Source organism: Anneissia japonica, unplaced genomic scaffold, assembly GCF_011630105.1.
Source record: "Anneissia japonica isolate Jap-2015-1 unplaced genomic scaffold, ASM1163010v1 scaffold287879_len466271_cov187, whole genome shotgun sequence".
Lineage (NCBI taxonomy): Eukaryota > Metazoa > Echinodermata > Crinoidea > Comatulida > Comatulidae > Anneissia > Anneissia japonica.
Window position 1 is genome coordinate 231,626 of NW_022706284.1, and position 20,153 is coordinate 251,778.

General features: G+C 35.6%; 1 protein-coding gene across 2 annotated transcripts in view; it reads left to right on the forward strand.

The window, feature by feature from the left end:
* Window positions 1-20,153, forward strand: part of LOC117106087 (centromere protein F-like) — a 46,816-nt gene that overhangs the window by 5,192 nt on the left and 21,471 nt on the right. For both annotated transcript variants that reach the window (XM_033247425.1, XM_033247424.1), the window contains exons 2-6: window positions 2,846-3,238; window positions 4,848-5,078; window positions 5,227-5,330; window positions 11,783-12,083; window positions 18,301-18,503. In XM_033247425.1, the coding sequence (XP_033103316.1) occupies window positions 2,884-3,238; window positions 4,848-5,078; window positions 5,227-5,330; window positions 11,783-12,083; window positions 18,301-18,503 (1,194 nt within the window). In that variant the 5' untranslated portion in view covers window positions 2,846-2,883. The remainder of the gene's footprint in view (window positions 1-2,845; window positions 3,239-4,847; window positions 5,079-5,226; window positions 5,331-11,782; window positions 12,084-18,300; window positions 18,504-20,153) is intronic.

Below are 20,153 nucleotides of genomic sequence, written 5' to 3' on the forward strand. Positions count from 1 at the left end.
TCTAGAGTTGTATAAGAGACAGGATTCCATAGTTATGTAAATATGATAATTATTCCAAGAATTAGAATGGAGTATAAATATGACATTAGATTAAAGTTGAAAAGTTCAGCAAAATAGTGATTCCGCTACCATGAAATTGCCCAATTTTATCCAGAATTCATTGAATTGAGCTCACATACACGCAACTATAAAAGGAATTCTGTAGGCCACATAAAGCGACGTGTTTACATTCACGTAGCCCAGAGATTTAGGTCGCCGCGTTGACCTAAATAATCAGCAGATTTCGTGTTTGACAGGCGAAACTAAAATTCCTCTCTGTGCTTTATTCGTACGCAAATTAATTTTTCCTTTCGGTATATTATTCTAAATAAACTATATTTTGGAAATATACTCACTCATTAAATGTAAATCGAAAACTTTCTGGTAAATTTCGGTATCAAATTTTTGAAATGTATATAACTCAACTTTCCGACAAGCTATTGACCTCGAGTAAATGCTATAAGGTCAAACAGACCCTGCAGAATACTGGGTTCACTCTAACTTTCATTTTTGTTTAGCCAATTGGCTAAAGCTAAAAAAATTGGCTAAAGCTAAAAAAAATTTAGCCAATTGGATATTTGTTTAGCCAAAATTGGCTAAAATGTTAAAAATAGTTTTAGCCACTTATCATGCACTTAAATGGCCTGAGTGAAGTTTCATGCAAATGTTTCGTACGGAAAAAAAAAATCGCGACCTGGCCATTTAAATCATTCAAGCATTCAAGGAAAAACCTCCAAGCTCGAAAGCCATTATTTACCCGACAGTCGGCTGCTTTAGTTCTGTTGTTGTGTGTGCACTTGGGCATTTGGGGCAGGCTAACCACTAGCCGACCGTCGTGAACATAGAAATTACAGTACAGACAGGAATTACAGTACTGCTTCGTATCTGCGCGTAACCTCTCATAATCTGCTCGTAGGTTATGTTTTGAATGTAGCTACGAACCACTACGAAGGTCATTGTTATTTTAATTAGCTTTCCAAACTTCGTAGGCTGGATCAGCACGTGAACAATGTTGCAATTTACTAATAAACAATGTGAGAACTTATTGTTTTGTTATTTCCTACCTTATTATTAGATCGATCATGTTTTAAAACTGTGTTTAGTTCGATAGCTAGGTAACCTAGTGGGCCGTCAGTATGTTCGAATTTCGATGTCATTTAGGCCTACGGCCTACATTTTCCCATATAGAGGAGGACAGCAGACAGTAATTTATACTGTTTAACTTTCCAATTCGGAGAATTTTGATCTGATATTGTTCTGGTAGTAGGAATTTCTTCTTTTAAATAATAATACTGATGACACATCATGTACAAATTATTACGATTTCTACTTAAAGATCACGTTGTTTATTGTTTACCGTAATTTGAAGCAGAACCTGCTAAGCGATCCAATACTAATAAACTACAGAAATCACTACTTTGCCGAAGTAATGCTAGTCATGCTAGACCGCATTTTCTTCATCTTTTACTCACTGTCGCTCAGAGCTTTTCAACATTTGCCAAGAGGTTAACCTTTAACACACTTTACTGTGTTCTTATTGGCGTGCACTCTGTCCGATGCTGGATTTTTTGGGGTTGACAAGATGAACTGGCATTTTGCCGAGTTTTATTTTCCATTGGGTTTTACATGTGACATTCGGTAATTTTACAATTAAAAAATGCAGTATTTTGTGTCGGTACTGTAGTCGTTACCATCCAGCCACTGATTGTTACGCTGCCCACTTTATAATAACAAAATAATTTGCGATGCACACAGTGACATTTGTAGTCACACTAATAGAACAACTCACATAAATGTCGCATGGCACTGGCAATGGAGTAGCGTAAAATGGAGATCTTGATCGTGCCGATGGAAAAATATTTCTATGTAGAGGTCAGATGAAAGAAACAATGTATTTCATCAAGTATTTAAAAAAACCATTTTTATTATTTTTAAGCTTTCGCCAAAATGGCTAAGTAACTTTGTTTTTTTTTTTTCGCCAATTCAAAATTGTTTTCGCCCATGGCGACTTGGCGATCGGTTAGCGTGAACCCAGGAATAACACTGCCACTTGGGAAACCTGTCACTCGCTTTCGTTTTTTGCGGAGAAGCTTCCGAAGTTGCTGGTTCTCGTTGGCCAGAAAGTACGCGATCATTTCAAGTGGGTTGAATAATGGCTCTATATACAGTGATAGTAGTAGTGAACATTAATTTTTAGATATCCAGAAAGCATAGATTATTAGCTTTACATACATACAAAAAAATGTAAAATTAAATAATAATTTCATTTTCAAACCACAATTTGAAAACTGATTGTTTCTGCGCTACTAAACCGCATATATATGATGCGTGTCCTCAATGTGCATTCAAGCGACTGAACACCCTAGTACTGTATCTGTTAAAAAGTCAATTTAAATGATTTTCATTCCCAACCACTGGCAATGGAAAGTTTAGCCTCAATTTCAACTAAACTACCACACACAGTTTTATTGGTTGTTTTACTCCTTTAATTTTAGACCTTTTTGTCTGGATTTATTTTATAAATTATCATGATAATAAGAAATTTCTAACCCAGAACTCACCTTTATTTACCAATTAGAAACAAGGCAGCATTTTAAAAATGTTCAGTCAGCATTTGATAATGTTCATTGAATGTGTTTGACTGTGTATGTTTTTCATTAATATCCAATCAAAACTTTTTCCAAAAAATATTAATGCTAGAAACAATTTTGATCACAGAAGAGTAACAGGTCTAAATGTAAGTTCAAAGGTTTTTATAACAAATAATGTGTCATAATTAATTTTTCAATTAACATTTTTTTCGTAGACTGAGATCGAAATAACACGCTGAGATATTTGGAAAAAATGAGTTGGGTTGATGATGAGTGGAAAGAGGGCCTTTCTCACAAGGCACTCAAGAAGGTACAGGAATTGGAAACAAGCTTAGACAGATTGAGAAAGGATCATAAACAAAAGTTGTTCCAGTTAGATACACTGGATGGTGCGTATAAGAAACAAGTCAGAAAATTGGAGGAAGCAAAAGCAGGAACTACGAACTTGGCACGTGAAAATCAAAGTCTTCTAGAATCATGCCGTGATCTTGAGAATAAACAAGAGAAATTGCAGCAAGAGTTGCACGCCAAAGAGTCTCTTATTGCTTGCATTGAAGGCCAGCTGTCTCACTCAAAGACATCGCTAGCATCAGAGGCTCACAAAACAAGTAAAAACTTCATTCATGTATTAACATGTTTCATTAAATTGTTTTAAAGCTTATTGCATTCCACTGTAGGTAATTTGCATTTTCATGATGGAAAAGGCTGTTCACATGGAAACATAATTTATTGTGCTAATGTTCGGAAAAAGGTTTTTATTTTGCAAAGTAACTGCCAATCAATTAATTTCATGGTATACCATTACCATGTGAATTGCAAATAAAAAAGTTGTTGTACGGTACTGTACTGTATTCAAATGCAATGCATTATCATAGGGCCATTCTGTGTCAGATCACCCAATGGTGAATACCCCACTTACTCAAATGAATATTGGCGAGAGAAAAGCTTAAATTTCAAATACAGTAGAACCCCTCATTTACGTACGGCACGGGCCCAGAGCTGTTCGTAAATGCAGGTATTCGTAAAATCGGGGTTGACCCAAACTCCATATTTGCACTGGTACTACTTACACTGGCATAAACTAGGCTAGGCCTACAGGCCTACGCAGCTAAGTCTGAGGGGGCCTAGGCTTACAGTAGGCAGCTTCTAAGCATTCTGATCCTACTCTAGGCCCTACACAAATTTGTTTTTATCGGACATTTTTACCTTCTTAAATACCTAGATTGTAGATTTTACTCCAACACAACTTCCATAGATACTTGTTTATTATATATATTGATCATTCAATAAAACAATCTAGCACTACAGTATGTTGAATTTTAAAGCTGAAAACGATGTTTGAAAGAGAAGTAAAATTTGTCGCATGCACATGTGTGAAGCCATAAAAAACACTGACTTTAAAGAGGCCCGTTAGAGGGCCTCCTTCACTTGAGAATTACCTAGTACTATATAGTATGGTGTGTTGTGTTCTATGCATGCTAATAACCGTTACAATTAGAGCGGATTTTTTTTTTTTTTAAAATCTTTCACTTAAATGTTTATGACGTCATCACCTTTATTTTACGTTCGTAAAATTGGGAATTTGTTAAATCGGGGTTCGTAAATGAGGGTTTCTACTGTATATCTGAAATTGTTTTGATGGTCTACTGTAGGAGGGTGCATAAAGATTATCAATATGTCACCAAATAATTCATCAGATGTTTCATTGACTATCCAAACCCACTACACACAATCATACACACAGGATATAACAATGATTTTTATAAATTTTAAACTGAATAAATTCTGGCTCATTAGTCTATGCTGGCCTTCTTTCAATAAATGAAAGTCATTCCAGTCTGTCTAGGCTATTACTACCATGTGTTGTTGTTTTGTCATTAAATCCCCCTCAAAAATGGTATGCCTCACACTGTGCACATAACTAATTTTTATGGACAAATTTTCCAGTAAAAATGTTTCAATTGGTAGAACAGTGCTCTAGCCTACTGTACAAACACATTTTTCGGGCCAATTCATAAAGACTTTTGATCATTTTAATTATTTAGTATTATAATTAATAATGATTGATAATGAATGATGTTGATAGATGGTTGTTACTGGTATCATTGAGATTTCATATGACAGTATTAATGTTTCAATTACACAATTCATACTCAAGCAACTTGGCCATGTAGCATTTTTAATACATTACATACTTTTATTTTTTTCTAAATTAAGGTCAAATTAAAGGTGAACTTGAGAGAGCTCAAGCAGAATGTCTAGATGTTGTATCAAAACTAGAACGAATGCAATCAGATTATGGTCGTCTGCAAGAAAATTGCACTCATCAAAAACATCAGATTGATCGTTATGCTGAGAAGAATAAATCATTGGAAGGTGAACTGAAGAAGTTACAACATGAGGTTGATAGGCTGGGTGGCTCCAGATCATACAGTACATCCTCCAGAGGTTCGTCAAATTTTCTCACTGTTATACCCTTTTTAGTTTGCAAAGCTGAGCACATAAGGTGTTGTTTTTTTTTTTTTTTTCAATTTAATTGTTTTAAAATTTTAAATTGCTGTGGTATGTAGTATTTTATCAAAATTGTATTCTTCAGAGAGTTCTTCAGAAGACGAAGGTAAAAGCTTAAGAAAACGACTAATGAGCATGGAAGCTGAAAATGACAAATTAAAGAATGAATTAAAGACATACAGAGATAAGGTAACTTTCCTTTTAATTAATTCTATAGCCCTTGTGCCTTTGTTTACTTTCTGCAAACATGTAATTGAATACCAGCTTGGTTTAACTCTTGAGTAGCAAGCATAATGAGCTATTAGTACAATTCATTAATGGAGCATAGCCACATTGTTATTACACAGCTGGTGGAAAACCCTGGGGTATAGCATTAATTTCAAAATGTCATTTCAGGCCACAGGATTTTAAATTTTATGGGAAACTACTTTTGGTTTCCGTGCCCTGTGATCATGGGAAACTATCCGAAACCGTTTTTAGTGTTCATGGAAAAGTCATGGGAATCCATATTTTCGATACTACAGTAGAACCTCTCATTTACAAACCCCGATTTTACATTCCCGATTTTATGAACGTAAAATCATGTCATTGTTGTCATATAAGTTCCTATTTCATGTACAAATCACACACGCGTGTCAAGAATTAATCGGTAGGCGTGTGCTGGAGTTTATTCACTCGGTCTTAGACGGCTTGCTGTACACTATCAGCGCTCTCTGCTACCATACAAAATGCAGATAGTGCGCTTTGAATACACCGACATTCAACACGGCGATCATACTTCATGTCTGCAGCCGTGAGAAAACTCCGCCCAATGCGCAAGTTTTCGGCATATCGATAGGCGCAAGATTTTTTCATCTCTGAATACACCACCCTCATATCGTAATTTAATAAACCCCCTAATTATCAATGGATTTTATTTATCAAATCTAACTAACGTTAATCTACCATTTCATTATTTCCCCCATAAAATAAGACACTGACACTCACATTTTCTTTTTAACATTATACATTACATAAATGTTAATGGAGGCGTAGAACAATCGTATTGCATACAAACAAACAAAAGTCCAAGCGCCGTGTCTACATCCAATCAGCGCTCTTCTTTTAAAAAGTTGTGAACCCCTGGTTTCCGGGTTATTCTGTAAAGGTAATTTACTTGACGCCACAAGCATATGGATCGAGTGAAAAACGTTGCGTTACTCGCTCTGTTGCAGCGCCCGCGTGGCTGTGTTTCTTCGAAAGCTAGAAGATAAGTCATATTATTGCCTGAGAAAGAGTGAATAAATTTTGTACACACATTAACAAGTACAGTATGCATAGTACTGTACATTATTATGATCTTTATTTTGAAATTCTTTCGACGGCAAGTTGGAATTTTGGCTGCAGTCCAACAAAATGTCAGTCCAGGCCTAGCCTAGCCCAGCCTAGCATATTGGTAGTGTAAATACATAGGAATTTCACACAACCCCAATTTTACATACGGATGGCCTCTGGCCCCGCTCTGTACGTAAATGAGGGGTTTTACTGTACTAGGCCTAGGTCTAAATATAAATAATTTCTTTTTAGTAAATTAGGTCGGTTTTGTCTAAGCCGAAGCCCAGGCATAAGCCTAGGCCTAAAAAAGGCTGCTTTCCACTAGACGAATTTATTCGCGCTAATCGCAAATTTTCACCTATACACATGCACAGTTTAATTTTCTTCACAAGATTATTACTTGCGCAAGCGTATTGGTCAAATTTTTCGATTTTCGCAAATAAATTTGTCTAGCCTAGCCTAGGCCCAGTGGAAAACAGCCTTTTTTAGGCCTAAGCTTAGGCTTAGTCAAAATTGACCTTTACAAAACATTGGAAAAATAAAATTGACTTTAACTTTGTTAATTAATAACAACATAAATCAATTAATCAATGCAAAACATTGTCGACAAAGATAAAAATGCTTACTATTTATTATGTCAACCCGCGGCGGAGATGAGGTCCTGATTAGTCGCACGCATGGGTAATTCCGTCCAAGTACTAATAGAGCAAGCAGTAGTGAGGCGCGATCTGTTGTTATGGTTTTTTTTTCAGTCTAGCGTGGAAGCCATTTTCTCACGATACGATCGGATGGAAGACCTCTGCGATAGGGTCTTGGATCATTTTGGCCACCGCTTATATGAATTGCTGTTCAGAATTAAAAGTATTAACACTTTTCCACTAAAATTATGATTGTGGTGGCTAGGCCAGACATGGGAAACAATTTTTCGTTTCCGTGACTTTTTGGTCACGGTAACCACATGGTACCGGAAACGATCGTTACCGTCAAATCCGGTCGCCTGCATTTTAGCTTTTGTTAAAGTGTGAACAATACATGAATATTATAATTCATTAATTGTCTAATGCAGCTCATTAAATTGAGAAAAAATGTGACCCAAGCTCACAAACAGGCTGTAAACTTGTCCTCAGGCCAAAATGAGTTTTTGTTATAGAACATATCATTTACTTTAAAATGACAGTTAAATGAAGTCAATCGGTTGTCTGGAAGCAAATTTATGACCGTTTGAATAATTGTCATCTTATCAACTTTCTTAAATCAACCTCTTAGAGTTGGAATTTTACACTTCAGGAATAGTAAGATTAATAGTTACACTTTATTTATTACACAAAAACCCAATTCACACAAAATTCACGTTTTACGCCCTATTCTTGGTATTGAGGCTTGTTTCTCAATACAGTGCACTGCGAATTTACAGCCCGTTTGTGAGCTTGGGTCACAAATTAGTTTGGCAAAAATATGCCAACCTTTCTCTGAGGTTAGCAGTCTTTGCAAGTTTTTAGTCCCTACATGTAGGCCTATACAAGCCTCAAATTTTACGGCGACAACCGCGCCCATTGCCGCAGGTTGGCCTTGGTGCCCCTCAAAATGAAGCACGACGACGGCCACTACTTTCCTGCCCTTTTGCAGCCTTGGCCTCGGTGCCCTCATGACACTTAATATAGATCATTTGACACGTAAAATCTAAGTAAGAACGCAAAATCGTAGGTCATGTAAGCTAGCCTAGGCCATGTTGCAGTGACAGAACAGAACATGTGAGAATTTCCATGTGTGTTGATACGAACGTTTTGCGGTTACCGTTCTGTGCGCATGCGTTTTACTCTAGCGGTTATTGCAATATAAACATGGGCTTATTCGACTGGTTCATTTCGTTGGAACGAATATTCGTTGAGTATTATTCTCATTCGACTGGTCCGTATTAATAGACTTTTCGTTGACAACGATTGTTGACAACGAAAATTAACGTAAACCAGAGTGCGTTAATCAGCGTAAGTTATCCATGTGACCAAGGAGAAACATGGCCGATTGGTGATTTTTTTTTTAACAACATTTGCGTTAATATAATTTAGATTATATTTCATAAAATAAACATAATATTTACCCACATGGATTCAAAAAATTATTGTAGGCAAACAGAATAAAAACTGGATGAAAATATTTCTTTTAACGAAAAACCCATACTACCACAAGTTGAAGCAATCTTGATTACTCAACGTGTATCGCTGTAACTATACAGCCATTTTGTTTTGTCGAGTATTTACAAGTTTTCTATTCGACTGGTCATCTTCATTGAGTAGGATGATACCGCTGCACAGGTGGGCATGGTTTAACAAAGAACGACCAGTCGAATACGGCCTTTGTATAGTTGTAAACGTGTGCTTGCTGCACAGCTAACTTTGGGCGATCTTACGTCATCGCAGCTTTTGCAGCCATTTTAGAGTTGTGGCTTCCTCTCCGATGACGACGGACTGAGCAACAACACAAAGATATTGAACTTGAAATTTGACTGTTTTGTACGATCGCCGACTGCCGCAGTATATTCCTACACTGAATCGATAATAATAGTTAATACTCTAAACAAGGTCATATTACCATTGACAACTATGGCTTGGCCTAGGCCTAGCTTGCCTAGCCTGGCTACGACGAATCAAGGCACTCGCGAGAAATTAGTACTGAGGCTAAATCAAATTTTGCCTTCGGTGCCCTTTTATACTTCAAATTTTGGCCTTGGTGCCTTTCCATTTGGCCTTGGTGCCTTTCAAAATCATGTCATACCGGAGGCCATTTGGCCTTGCCCATAAAATCCCCAAATTTGAGGCCTGAGTAAGCCTAGCCTAGGCTAGGCTAGGTAGGAGGTCTACTAGGCATAGCCAGACTAGGGTCTAGTAGGCTAGGCCTAAAACAACTGCCAATTGAAGCCTAGGTTGTAACCTATTTGTCTTGGCTTCATCATAGTAAATTATTATTATCATGTCTGAAACATTGTTTATTTTAAAAAGAACCAAATTAAATATGTTGCCTTTACTACCGATCGCATCGTCCCGTGACTTCGTCAACAAACACATGTGAGGAAAGCGATTTTTTTTCTGCACACTGCTTTCTTAGCTTGTTGCATGCAAGCAAAGAGTATACAACTGCAAGAGGTCCGACTGCCCTTATTTTGTATACAGGCAATGGAACGTTAAAAAAGTACTCCCAAAGGGGGGGTGTCCTTCATTTAGAATGTAAAAGGCGTTCGTATCGAACGCGTGCTGCTTTTCGAATTCCAGCATACATTCTAGACACGCAGCACGCGTTCGATAAGAACGCACTTCACGTTCTTTTAAGGTCCACGCCCCTTTTGGGTAGTACTTTTTGAAATAGGATTGCGTTCCAAAGAATCCCCGGCAGTCGGACCTCTTGCAGTTTTATACTCTTTGACACAAGCTTTAAAAAAATTAATGTTGGTGGCGCACTTTACATTATGTTCCTGGTGCTCAAGATGGGGAAAAAACGATCGTTCTTCGTCGATTACAGGCATTTTTAGTCGATTTTCAATTAAAAAATAAATAAATAAATTTAATAAAATTTGTATTAGTTTTTGTAGATCAGTTTAGTCTAGCTTTAGTTTAATACTAGGCTAATTACAAGATATTTTGTATAGATATTCCAACTAGTAATCATGTTTTTTTAATTTGCTGGTTTGTGAATTTTTACCTAGCAATTATGACAAACCTACTAGCAAATTGCTAGTTTGCTAGCGTGAATTTCGAGCCATGCTGTACGGAATAACCCGGAAACCAGGGGTTCACAACTTTTTAAAAGAAGAGCGCTGATTGGCTGTAGACACGGCGCTTGGACTTTTTTGTATGTAATACGATCGTTCTATGCCTAAATTAACATTTATGTAATGAATAATAAAGTTAAAAAGAAAATGTGGGTGTCAGTGTTTTATTTTATGGGAGAAATAATGAAATGGTAGATTAACATTAGTGAGATTTGATAAATAAAATCCATTTTTAATTAAATTATAAATCAATCCTAAATGTGACTGTAGGCCTATATGCTATATTGTAATCTCTCTTTATATATCATTGGTTAAAATTAATTTGGTAGTGGGTTAATTACGAAGATTATTTTGTCTTTTCTATTACATAAATGTTAGGGCTAAGACACACATGATTTAAATCATGCGGCTATCGATTTGCGACAACTTACGCCTTGGGCTGAGTTTTCTCACGGCTGCAGACATGAAGTATGATCACCGTCTTGAATGTCGTATTCAAAGCGCACTACAGTATCTGCATTTTGTATTGTAGTGGAGATCGCTGATAGTGTACAGCAAACCATCTAAAACTGAGTGAATAAACTCCAGCATGCGCCTAATGATTAATTCTTGACACGCATGTGTGTTTTGTACATGAAATATGAACTTCATTTATGACAACAATGACATGATTTTACTTTCGTAAAATCAGGAACTTGTAAAATCGGGGTTCGTAAATGAGGGGTTCTACTTTATATGTGTTATTTTAATAGTGTACTATAGGGGCATTCCACAGTATTTGGTCTGTGAGGGTTAAATTTTAATTCTCAATTGTTAATATAAATTTTGGCTAATTCTCAAAGTAGATATATCAAAGTTAGATAAAAAAAACTTTTCATTTTTTTGATGGATATTTTTTGAGTTATTTGATATTAAATATTAAAAATGTATATTTTGTGTCACGGACGCGGCATTAAAAAATGCTAAATATTTCTTAAACAGTAAATCTGATAACAAAACTTTGGTGCAGACACAGTTACCTTGTACTTCCTCTCTTATAAAATCATGTGTTTGGTTGAAATTTGTTATTCATTTCATACTTACACATCAAAATTCATTACTGTCCCATCCATGACATTTGAGGAGGTTTTTTTACATTCATTAGGAAAGTAATGCTATGAAAAATTTAATAATCAATTTTCTCCTACTAGAGACTATAACTTAATATTTTATCAACCAATTTGTAGATAATATTTTGTTTAACCTGCCTTTAATATAATATTTAAAAAACAAATTGTCACGGACAGGACAGATTTTGTCACAGACAAGCCAGTTTTGTCACGGACGGGACACTTAAAAAATTACATTAGCCTATTAAAATGAATATTGTACAAACAGTTTCAGTGAAAGTTTTGACTTGCCAAGCAGTTTTTGAAGCAAAGAAATCTAGCATAAAAATTCTGGCTTGGCAATATAAAGATAATTATACAGCATCAATGCAAGTGATGCAAGTGTAATATAAGTTCATCAATAATACAACAATTAGCAGAAAGTGAGATTAAACAAGATGTAACATTTCTTCCAGGTTGAAACTTCAAGCACAGGACAAAGAGATCTTTTGTCTTTTGATAACTCTGTCCCAGCCCCAGTTGTAGATCTGCTTTCTTTTGATCCATCTCCAAAGAAACAGTCTACTGATTTGCTTTTGTTTGAGCCACAACCAAGTAAGGCTGCAGTAGTGGACCTGTTGGGTGGTGATCAGGATTTTTTTGGTGGACCAACATGTGGACTGATAAACCATAATCCACTGATGAATTCTTCTACAAATGATGTTGAATTGGAAAAGCTCCAAAAAATGGTAGAAAACCTGGAAAAAGAAAAGGAAGGTACTGTATTGAGGTTTTATCAAAAAATGTACTGCCAGGTCCAGCTTCAGTAGTTCATTTTCCTATGTTTTTATTATTTAAATTTCTTTGTAAATTTAAGAAAGTAGACCATATAATTGTTGGTAAGGTCAGAATTTTTTTTGTATATAGGTGGTAAATCAGCAAAAAATAAAATGGATTTTTGGTGGTGTCTCATTGGAAATATTATTGATTTTGTCCAGTAGCTTAATATGGTCCATGTGTACATATTCTGCAATTTATATACAGTATATCTATAGACCTGTTTTTTCATGCATCTGATACCTTGGGTCATCCCTTTTGGCCATATAACAAAAATCTAATAAGTTTTGCATATAAAGGTACTAGAATTAAATTAGTATTAATGCAGGAGAGTTGAATTTGTTCTCAAATTACTCAGAATACATGTATTTCCTTTAGCTGACTGTAATGTTTACTTCAAATACTACTGGGAAAATATTTATTACCAAAAAACCCTGTTTTTATGGCAAAAACATGATTTTTATAATTTTTTTAATTTTCAGGGCCATCTAAAGCTAAAGAGCTAAAGTGACAATTATAGATCACAAATAAAATATTTTTTTTGAATTTTTATTTGTTATCTATAAAAACATACTTAACCCTTGGCGTGTGGCGTCACGACGACGCCCTCTTTGACCATAATTCATAGCGAGGGGCATTGTACGTACGCCTTGTATAGATTTCTTGATAATTATTGCTGCGAAGCAGCCAATTCATATTCTTGACAGCAATTTAACCTCTGAAAGGTCATTGTTTGTCAAAAAACAAGGGTCAAGACTGAAAAGCGGAGTTTCCTTTTTTCGTTCTGCCGGGTAAAATAAATTACTTTAGGCGACGTTTGTAGACTAACCAACACATACCAACGTCCTAGACTAGGATGGTATAGGCCTAGCCTTGAAGGGACGAAGGTCCCAATGAAAAACAACGTCGATCCTTGATGACTAACATTGTCTATTTAACATCACAATAATTAACTATGATAGACCTATAGTTGTTTTTTGAATTGTACTCCACAAATCTCAGCCGATGCCTCGCACAACTCGAGTAACGTCTCGTATCTATTGTCATGGCTCATTGGCTCACACTTGCGATGTCTCGCACTTGTGATCAAATAACACGCTAGCTCACACTTTGGCAACACTCTTTGGCAGTCAACTCGCCCCTAGAAAACCCGCCCTTGGAAACTTGCCCCATAAAAAAATGCACACTTCCTAGACCATGCAGTCTTCAAAATAAAAATTGTAACCTTTGGTAATCAACTACATTTTCCACATACATAGAAATTTTTGAAACTTTATTAAAAAAAACCTAAACCATAATTCACCACTATAGACACTTTTTGACAAAAATGAACTTTGTTACCCAATGAGAAGTGTTCTAATATAGACAATGGGTCGTGTCTCATATTATTTGTTATATTTTTATTATTCAGTATTTTCACTTGACTCGCATAAATAATTTTGTTCGAAGAACATTTATATGCATTTGTACTTCGCAGCACTTTACTTGCAATTTGCAATTTCTAGTTTTATAGGTAGGCTGCACGCTATAGGATTTTTTGAGAGTGATGTAGGAGTATTTCTGTAGAGGGCCTCCTGTATTCAGACCAAATAAAATGCCTGCGGCCAGTAAAAATCTGACATTTAGTGTAGATGTAATTTCTCAGCTTTGGTACAGCCTCAGGCAATGGTAATAGGGCAGACTGGAAAGGGTTAATTTACTTAAATAAAATCATCGGTTTTGGTAAACTTCATGCAAAAATTAAAAACTTTAGTGTCAAATTGCTCGTAAAATACAGTGTTCTCCCCAGGATTTTTTAAAACTGTATAAAGGGAAAACGTGCGGCGACACCACGTTCACAGAGATCACAAGTTGGAAAAGCAAAAAATAGGGAGATGTTTTCGTGAAACGATCGCCTCCTATAGCGACGCGCTGTGACGCCTTACAATGCGCTGCGCAACATGAAAGTATTACACAAAAAGATTGCAGATGCCCTAAAATATAAATTTATAAATATTAATATTATCTATTAAGCATTGTGCTAGTAGAGCGCTTTGGCAGCAGTCAACAAGGCTTGGTTCATGCTTGGCATATGAGAGGCTACAGCTGATTTACTACATCTCTTCAAATATAGAATTCTAGCAAAGTAACTGCAACTTGCTGAGAAATTAAAAACATATATTTTAATTTAGTAAATCATACTACATGTTTTAGGTCAGCATTTATGTCTAGCCTATAATAACTGGTACTTAATGCCATGAAGAAACGTTAAATCTTGCCTTGCTAGGCTCCATCTATACGTGCGTAACTAGACCCAAGGCCGCAGAGTCTGGGCCACCACACACAACTTACAACTCCCTGGTCAAGCTTATGACATTTTTATGGCTGTGCGAGTGCCATAATATATTGGCTTAAGATAATAAATTTTGTTTCATTGCTCTATGACATCGTTGAATTTAAATTTTTTGTGGAATTTTCAGGATATTTTAAAAAATCGGGAGAAAATAATAAAAATCGGAAGGAGGGAGACGGCCTAAAATATCGGGAGAAACCCGCGATTTTCGGCATATAGGTCTAATAAGCTAAATAATAATTCATTGTTAAGACAACAATTAATAAACATTTTCTTTTTTGTAGAGATTTATTTATTATCACTTAGCCATGATAATTTAGTATTAGACAAATTCGAGCAAGTGTAAGAAAAAATTGATGCACAAGGAGAGAAAGCACATGGTTACCCTTTCACCTAGTGCCAGTGGTGCATGATTTGTGTTTGTTTTTTGGATAAGGGCCAACTTTCACTGCCTAGGATTGAGAATGTCGGAGTAGTTGATGTTGTATATTAGTAATAGGACATAAAAAAACCTATGTCATCATGGGTATCCATGGAACACAAATAATAGACTGTGTTTTAAATAGGTTAAATAGAAAGTGTGATGTAGGCATCGATGATAAGTACCGTAAGACTGCTGGGAAAGTAATAAGAAAGTGATGGCGAAGACCATGTTCCAAACTTTCTGCATTGCAAAATGTACTTTGAACATTGTATGGATGTCCTACAAAGATGCCTTAATGCCTCCAACGGTAGATTTTAACAATTTTTTACCGCAAAGAATATTGAAGCTAGGCATATAATAAGATTTATTGATTTTCTAATTTTCGCATTGTAAGATTCTCTTTTGCATTATGTGCAACTTTAAGTTCGCCCAATAATATAGTGGGCCATCAATCTGGACAACATTGGGCCTAGCTGAAGTGAGACAAATATAGTTTAGAATCTGTCTCTTATACACATCTAGATGTGTATAAGAGACAGCTTGGAAACTTGCCCCATAAAAAAATGCACACTTCCTAGACCATGGAGTCTTCAAAATAAAAATTGTAACCTTTGGTAATCAACTACATTTTCCACATACATAGAAATTAAAAAAAAAAAAAAAAAAATGACAGAAGAGAGTAGTTTATGGATTAACTTGCATATAAAACAAAGACCGAGGCTAGGCCTAGTATCAAAACCAGTCCAGTTTCTAGGCTAATCGTCACATAGTCATATCTCAGCCAGTCAACAAGTCCAGGTCTAGCTAAGAGAACTGCGTGGAATAGTACTACATAATACCAATCTTCCTACCAATTCACGCATTGCCTGCCCAGTGTAATTGTTGTAGGGGTAAGCGTTATACGCCTTGATGTAGGCCCTACTACTGAACTGCACAGGAGGCCTAGGCCTGTAAATATTACTATTACTATATATTATGTAAGGCATGCTGTTGCCTCGTTTATTCTCTGAGAATTTCCCCTTTTCGATTCATAGACGAGTTTGATAACATCCTAGTATCACTATCAAGGCACAGTTTCTTGAATTTATCATCGTCAAACAACTGTGGTCTCCCATTTTTCCTTCGATTCTTAAGTAGCAAATGATACCGCATAACAACGACAACCGACCCAATCGTCTCAACTCGTCCATCCTCCTAGCCGGGCTGGGAATGAATCCCGCTGGGCTGGCATAGTAGGTACCTTCTCCTGTCGACGATTTCCCAACGATATAGGGCATAGGCCTCACCTCTGGCTCAAAGACATCCATAGCTAGACCTAGATCGATCAAATCTACCACCAAACCTTCCCATCTATCTTTCCACCATTACTACTCAACCAAAATAGGCCTACTGTTTAGTTTTTTTATTCATCATACTTGTCATCTTCTCGCTCACTTGCTTTTTTACATGAAAGGATCGGAGCGAGCGAGAGCAGCAGAATGTATTGGCAATTTAGCGCATTCGCAAAGCTCAGAGCGATTGACTTCCCGGAAAGTGAAAAAAATCAAGTGGGTACGGTGGAGAATAAACGATAATTGCGAAGAAATACGTACTTGACGTAAAATAAAAACTCCAGAAACGAAAAGTTCGACTAAATTCACCCCAGTTCAGTCATAAAGTGTAATTTTTTGCCCTATTGTTTGTTTGTTATGAGTTTTTCAAAATGCCTGCTCTTTAAAAGGTCATTTGTGTGCAAAAGAATAGGAATTTTGCTGGGTAGGGTAAGTTTACCTATACCCCCACTTTCAAAAAAGTACTTTTGTTCAAAAAAATCATGTAGCAAAACAAAATTCAGAAAAATCCCGAAACATAGGTGAATCAATAGGTTGATAATAAACATAATTTATAATCAATACAAAATTTTTGCCCAGAGCTGGCTGGACGTTTCAATCGTCCCAATTAATTTTAATCCTGCATTAGCTGATAATTTAATCTGCCTATTCAGTGTAATACGGCCTAAAAATTTAGTTCGTTTCTCTTTTACTGATTGAATATTGCATTACATTTATTTTTGTTATCGTTTATGGCTAAATGGAAACTTTTATCAGGCCTGGGCATAAGACCCATTTTGACTGCTGCCTTTATTGAAGTTGTAAAATAGTTGTTGATGATTGTCATGGTTCGATGATATAATAGTGATATTGTCTGCAAAGACTTAATAGCCAGCGGTTTTGATTTTGTTATTTATTGTTTCTAACAACTTCCGACGAATTTTAGGCAGTGGTCGTGTAGGAGGCACACTTTTCCTGAATTTTCTATCTGAGCCCCCAATTTCCTCTTCTTGTTTCCCTATATGAGGCATGTTGTGGCGAAATGGTAAAGTTGTCACACAGTCCAGTAATGAGTAAATGAGCTATAAAATATGGGACCTCAAAAAATTGATAAAAAATCCAAATTTGTTTTTCACTATAGGTCAACAGTTTAATGTCTTATTAATCATGTCCCAAAGTATTAGTTCTGGAAGTGGTTAACAAATTGTTTATTTAACGTTACTTTTCATAGTTCATTCAATTAAACAATGTATGCACAAATAACTTTGAAAGGCAATTACTCAAAATCCTGTTTATCTTGACTCTTAAAGTACTGTACTTTTACTTTACAATAACTTAGGTTTGAAATGTCCAATTTGAATGAATGATCCCTCATTTTAAAGATCACATTCTCAGGTATTTGAAAATACCAATAACTTGAATTTAAATTTTTGCTACAACTTAGTCATTTTGCCACAACATGCCTCATATACTTTACTGAAAGTTTACCAACTAATAGAATCTTACACACCTCTGCTAAATGCCAACCAACTGCTGGAGCATCACATTCAATATAAATTTAGGAATCAGTCTAAGAAATAGGTAGACTTAGCACAGCCATGGCACAGCACAGTGAAACATGGTCCCAACATTGTTGATGCTGTAAATAACTCATACAAGGTTTATCGGTAAATTTAAGCTTTAAACTAAGCTTAAACTTTTTTTCTGGATAAAGCTGTAATGGGGCCGTTACAGCTTATTGCTCTGGGGAGAACATTGCAATACATGTTTTTCTTAACATTGTAACTGGAACATTTTTCTCTGAAAATTACCAGGAAAATATCTATACTAAAAAACCCGCTTTTAGGGCAAATTATGATTTTTTAAATAATTTTCAAGGCCATCAAATGCTTTTTATAATGTTCCAGGCCATCAAATGTTTTAATTCATTCAATTCTGGCAACTGGTATCTAAAGTGACAGTAATAAATGACACAACTAAATGCCATTATATATTTTTTTTATGTTTACTATATGCATAAAAATATACATAATTTTACTTTTAAAAAGCTTGTTTTAGTAAAACTTTTATTTCCTGTGTGTCTGTTTTTAGAGTTAAGATGTAGTAGTCATAAACTTGAACTTCAAGTTCAGACAAAGGAAAAAGAAGCTGCTAATCTGAAGACCGAAGTTCAAGATCACCGCAATCATTTAGAAGAATACAAAAAAGAAATGCTGCAAAAAGATGAAAGAATAAGTAATCTGATAGTAGAGAGCAACAACGAAAGTTCTAGAACTAAGGAAGCTAACACTAAGGTACATAATGCTTTTTTTTTTAAATATATGAAATACATTTCTACGTGTATATTTGCAGAGGCGGATTTAGAAAGGGGCATGGGAGCACATGTTCCCGGTTTTGCTGCTGCCGGTGCTAACTTACTTTTAGCGCCCAAGTTCAAGGTAATTAGATTCTGTCCTCAGATACTAGACCTCAACAAACCAAGACAATTTGGTTGTACATTCTTTATATGTTTAATTTCAAATCATCAAACAATATATACCACAACTTGTTTTTATTCATTAAATGGTGTGGTATATAACACAATTTACATTATTTTTAGATTTCCTTATATTTTCCACATAATATATATTTCACTTTCAACAACATGCAATATAAGGTGTGCAGATTATACGTCTACAAAATGACCATATTAAACGTTAAATTTATATTTTGGTTTATTTTTGATAATAGCTGACATGTCTATATGAACTTATATATTTAAACAGCCAGATATAAATACGCAACTGTCACAAAGTATTAGGCTTTTTTAGAGAAGTGCTTCAATTCCAAATCTCATTGAAACCATCTTACTTTTGCAGTGCTTGTGTCATACCGACGGATAATAAGAGTCGCGACACACGAATTGGTGCCAACACGTAGTTGGTCCTTCACCTTGTATAATAATAGTCCTATCAGCACAACCATCGACCAAACCGTCACAATTACAGCAATTATGTGTCTCACTGAGCAATAACCAAATCAACAGACAAACAGCACAGTAACTCTGCAATTTAACATCAAAACATTGCATAATGATTTCATTATTACATAACCATAATAAAATGCATTCATTAACAATAACATTGTTAATTTGACATATATATATATATATATATATAATAATATATATATATATATATATATCAAAGCTCCACGATAATAATATCTCTGTTTTAACATTTGGACATTATAAAATCTTTGCATAGGACTATATTTATGTTACCACCTGAACGACATTTGAAACATTTAACAATGCATTTCCCAAATGTACATATATCCATGACTTTTATTTTAACTAACATCATATATTCGTATTTTACAGTTGATGTATTTTATAAACTCACTGAAACAATAAACTCGTGTTTTTGATAGTAACTTGTTAACATGACGTCCATTTTTAGAGTCTCCAGACTTCTATCGTCACTTTGGGTCACACCCACATGAACCACGTCATTTAACATTCTTGTGGCAACCACGACATAACGACGGAACACCAGTCTTACTCGCCAAAATTGCACTATAAAATTTAACAGATAGGCCTGCAAGACGCGCAGGCTTCCACCTATCACAATTTGTGATAGGCCTGCGTAACGCGCAGGCTTTACACTAGGCATTTTTCGTTTTGACTACGCGGCCAGTCTACTACGAACTAATGGACCGTGACGGCAATGCCAAGACACTGTTCGCGTACTACACCAAGAGCTGTTTTCATTTTTTAAAGCGACTACGACGACGCAGCACATGTACGTAGGCCTACGGAGAGGGCGTTATTAGTCGACTATGATTTTATTACCAGGGAATAATGTTCCCTTGTTTTATATTTGAAAAAGGAAATGTGAAAAAAAAAAAAAACCTTTAGTCAATTAATACTACAAAATAAAAAGTTTCCAGAAAACACTGAGTGA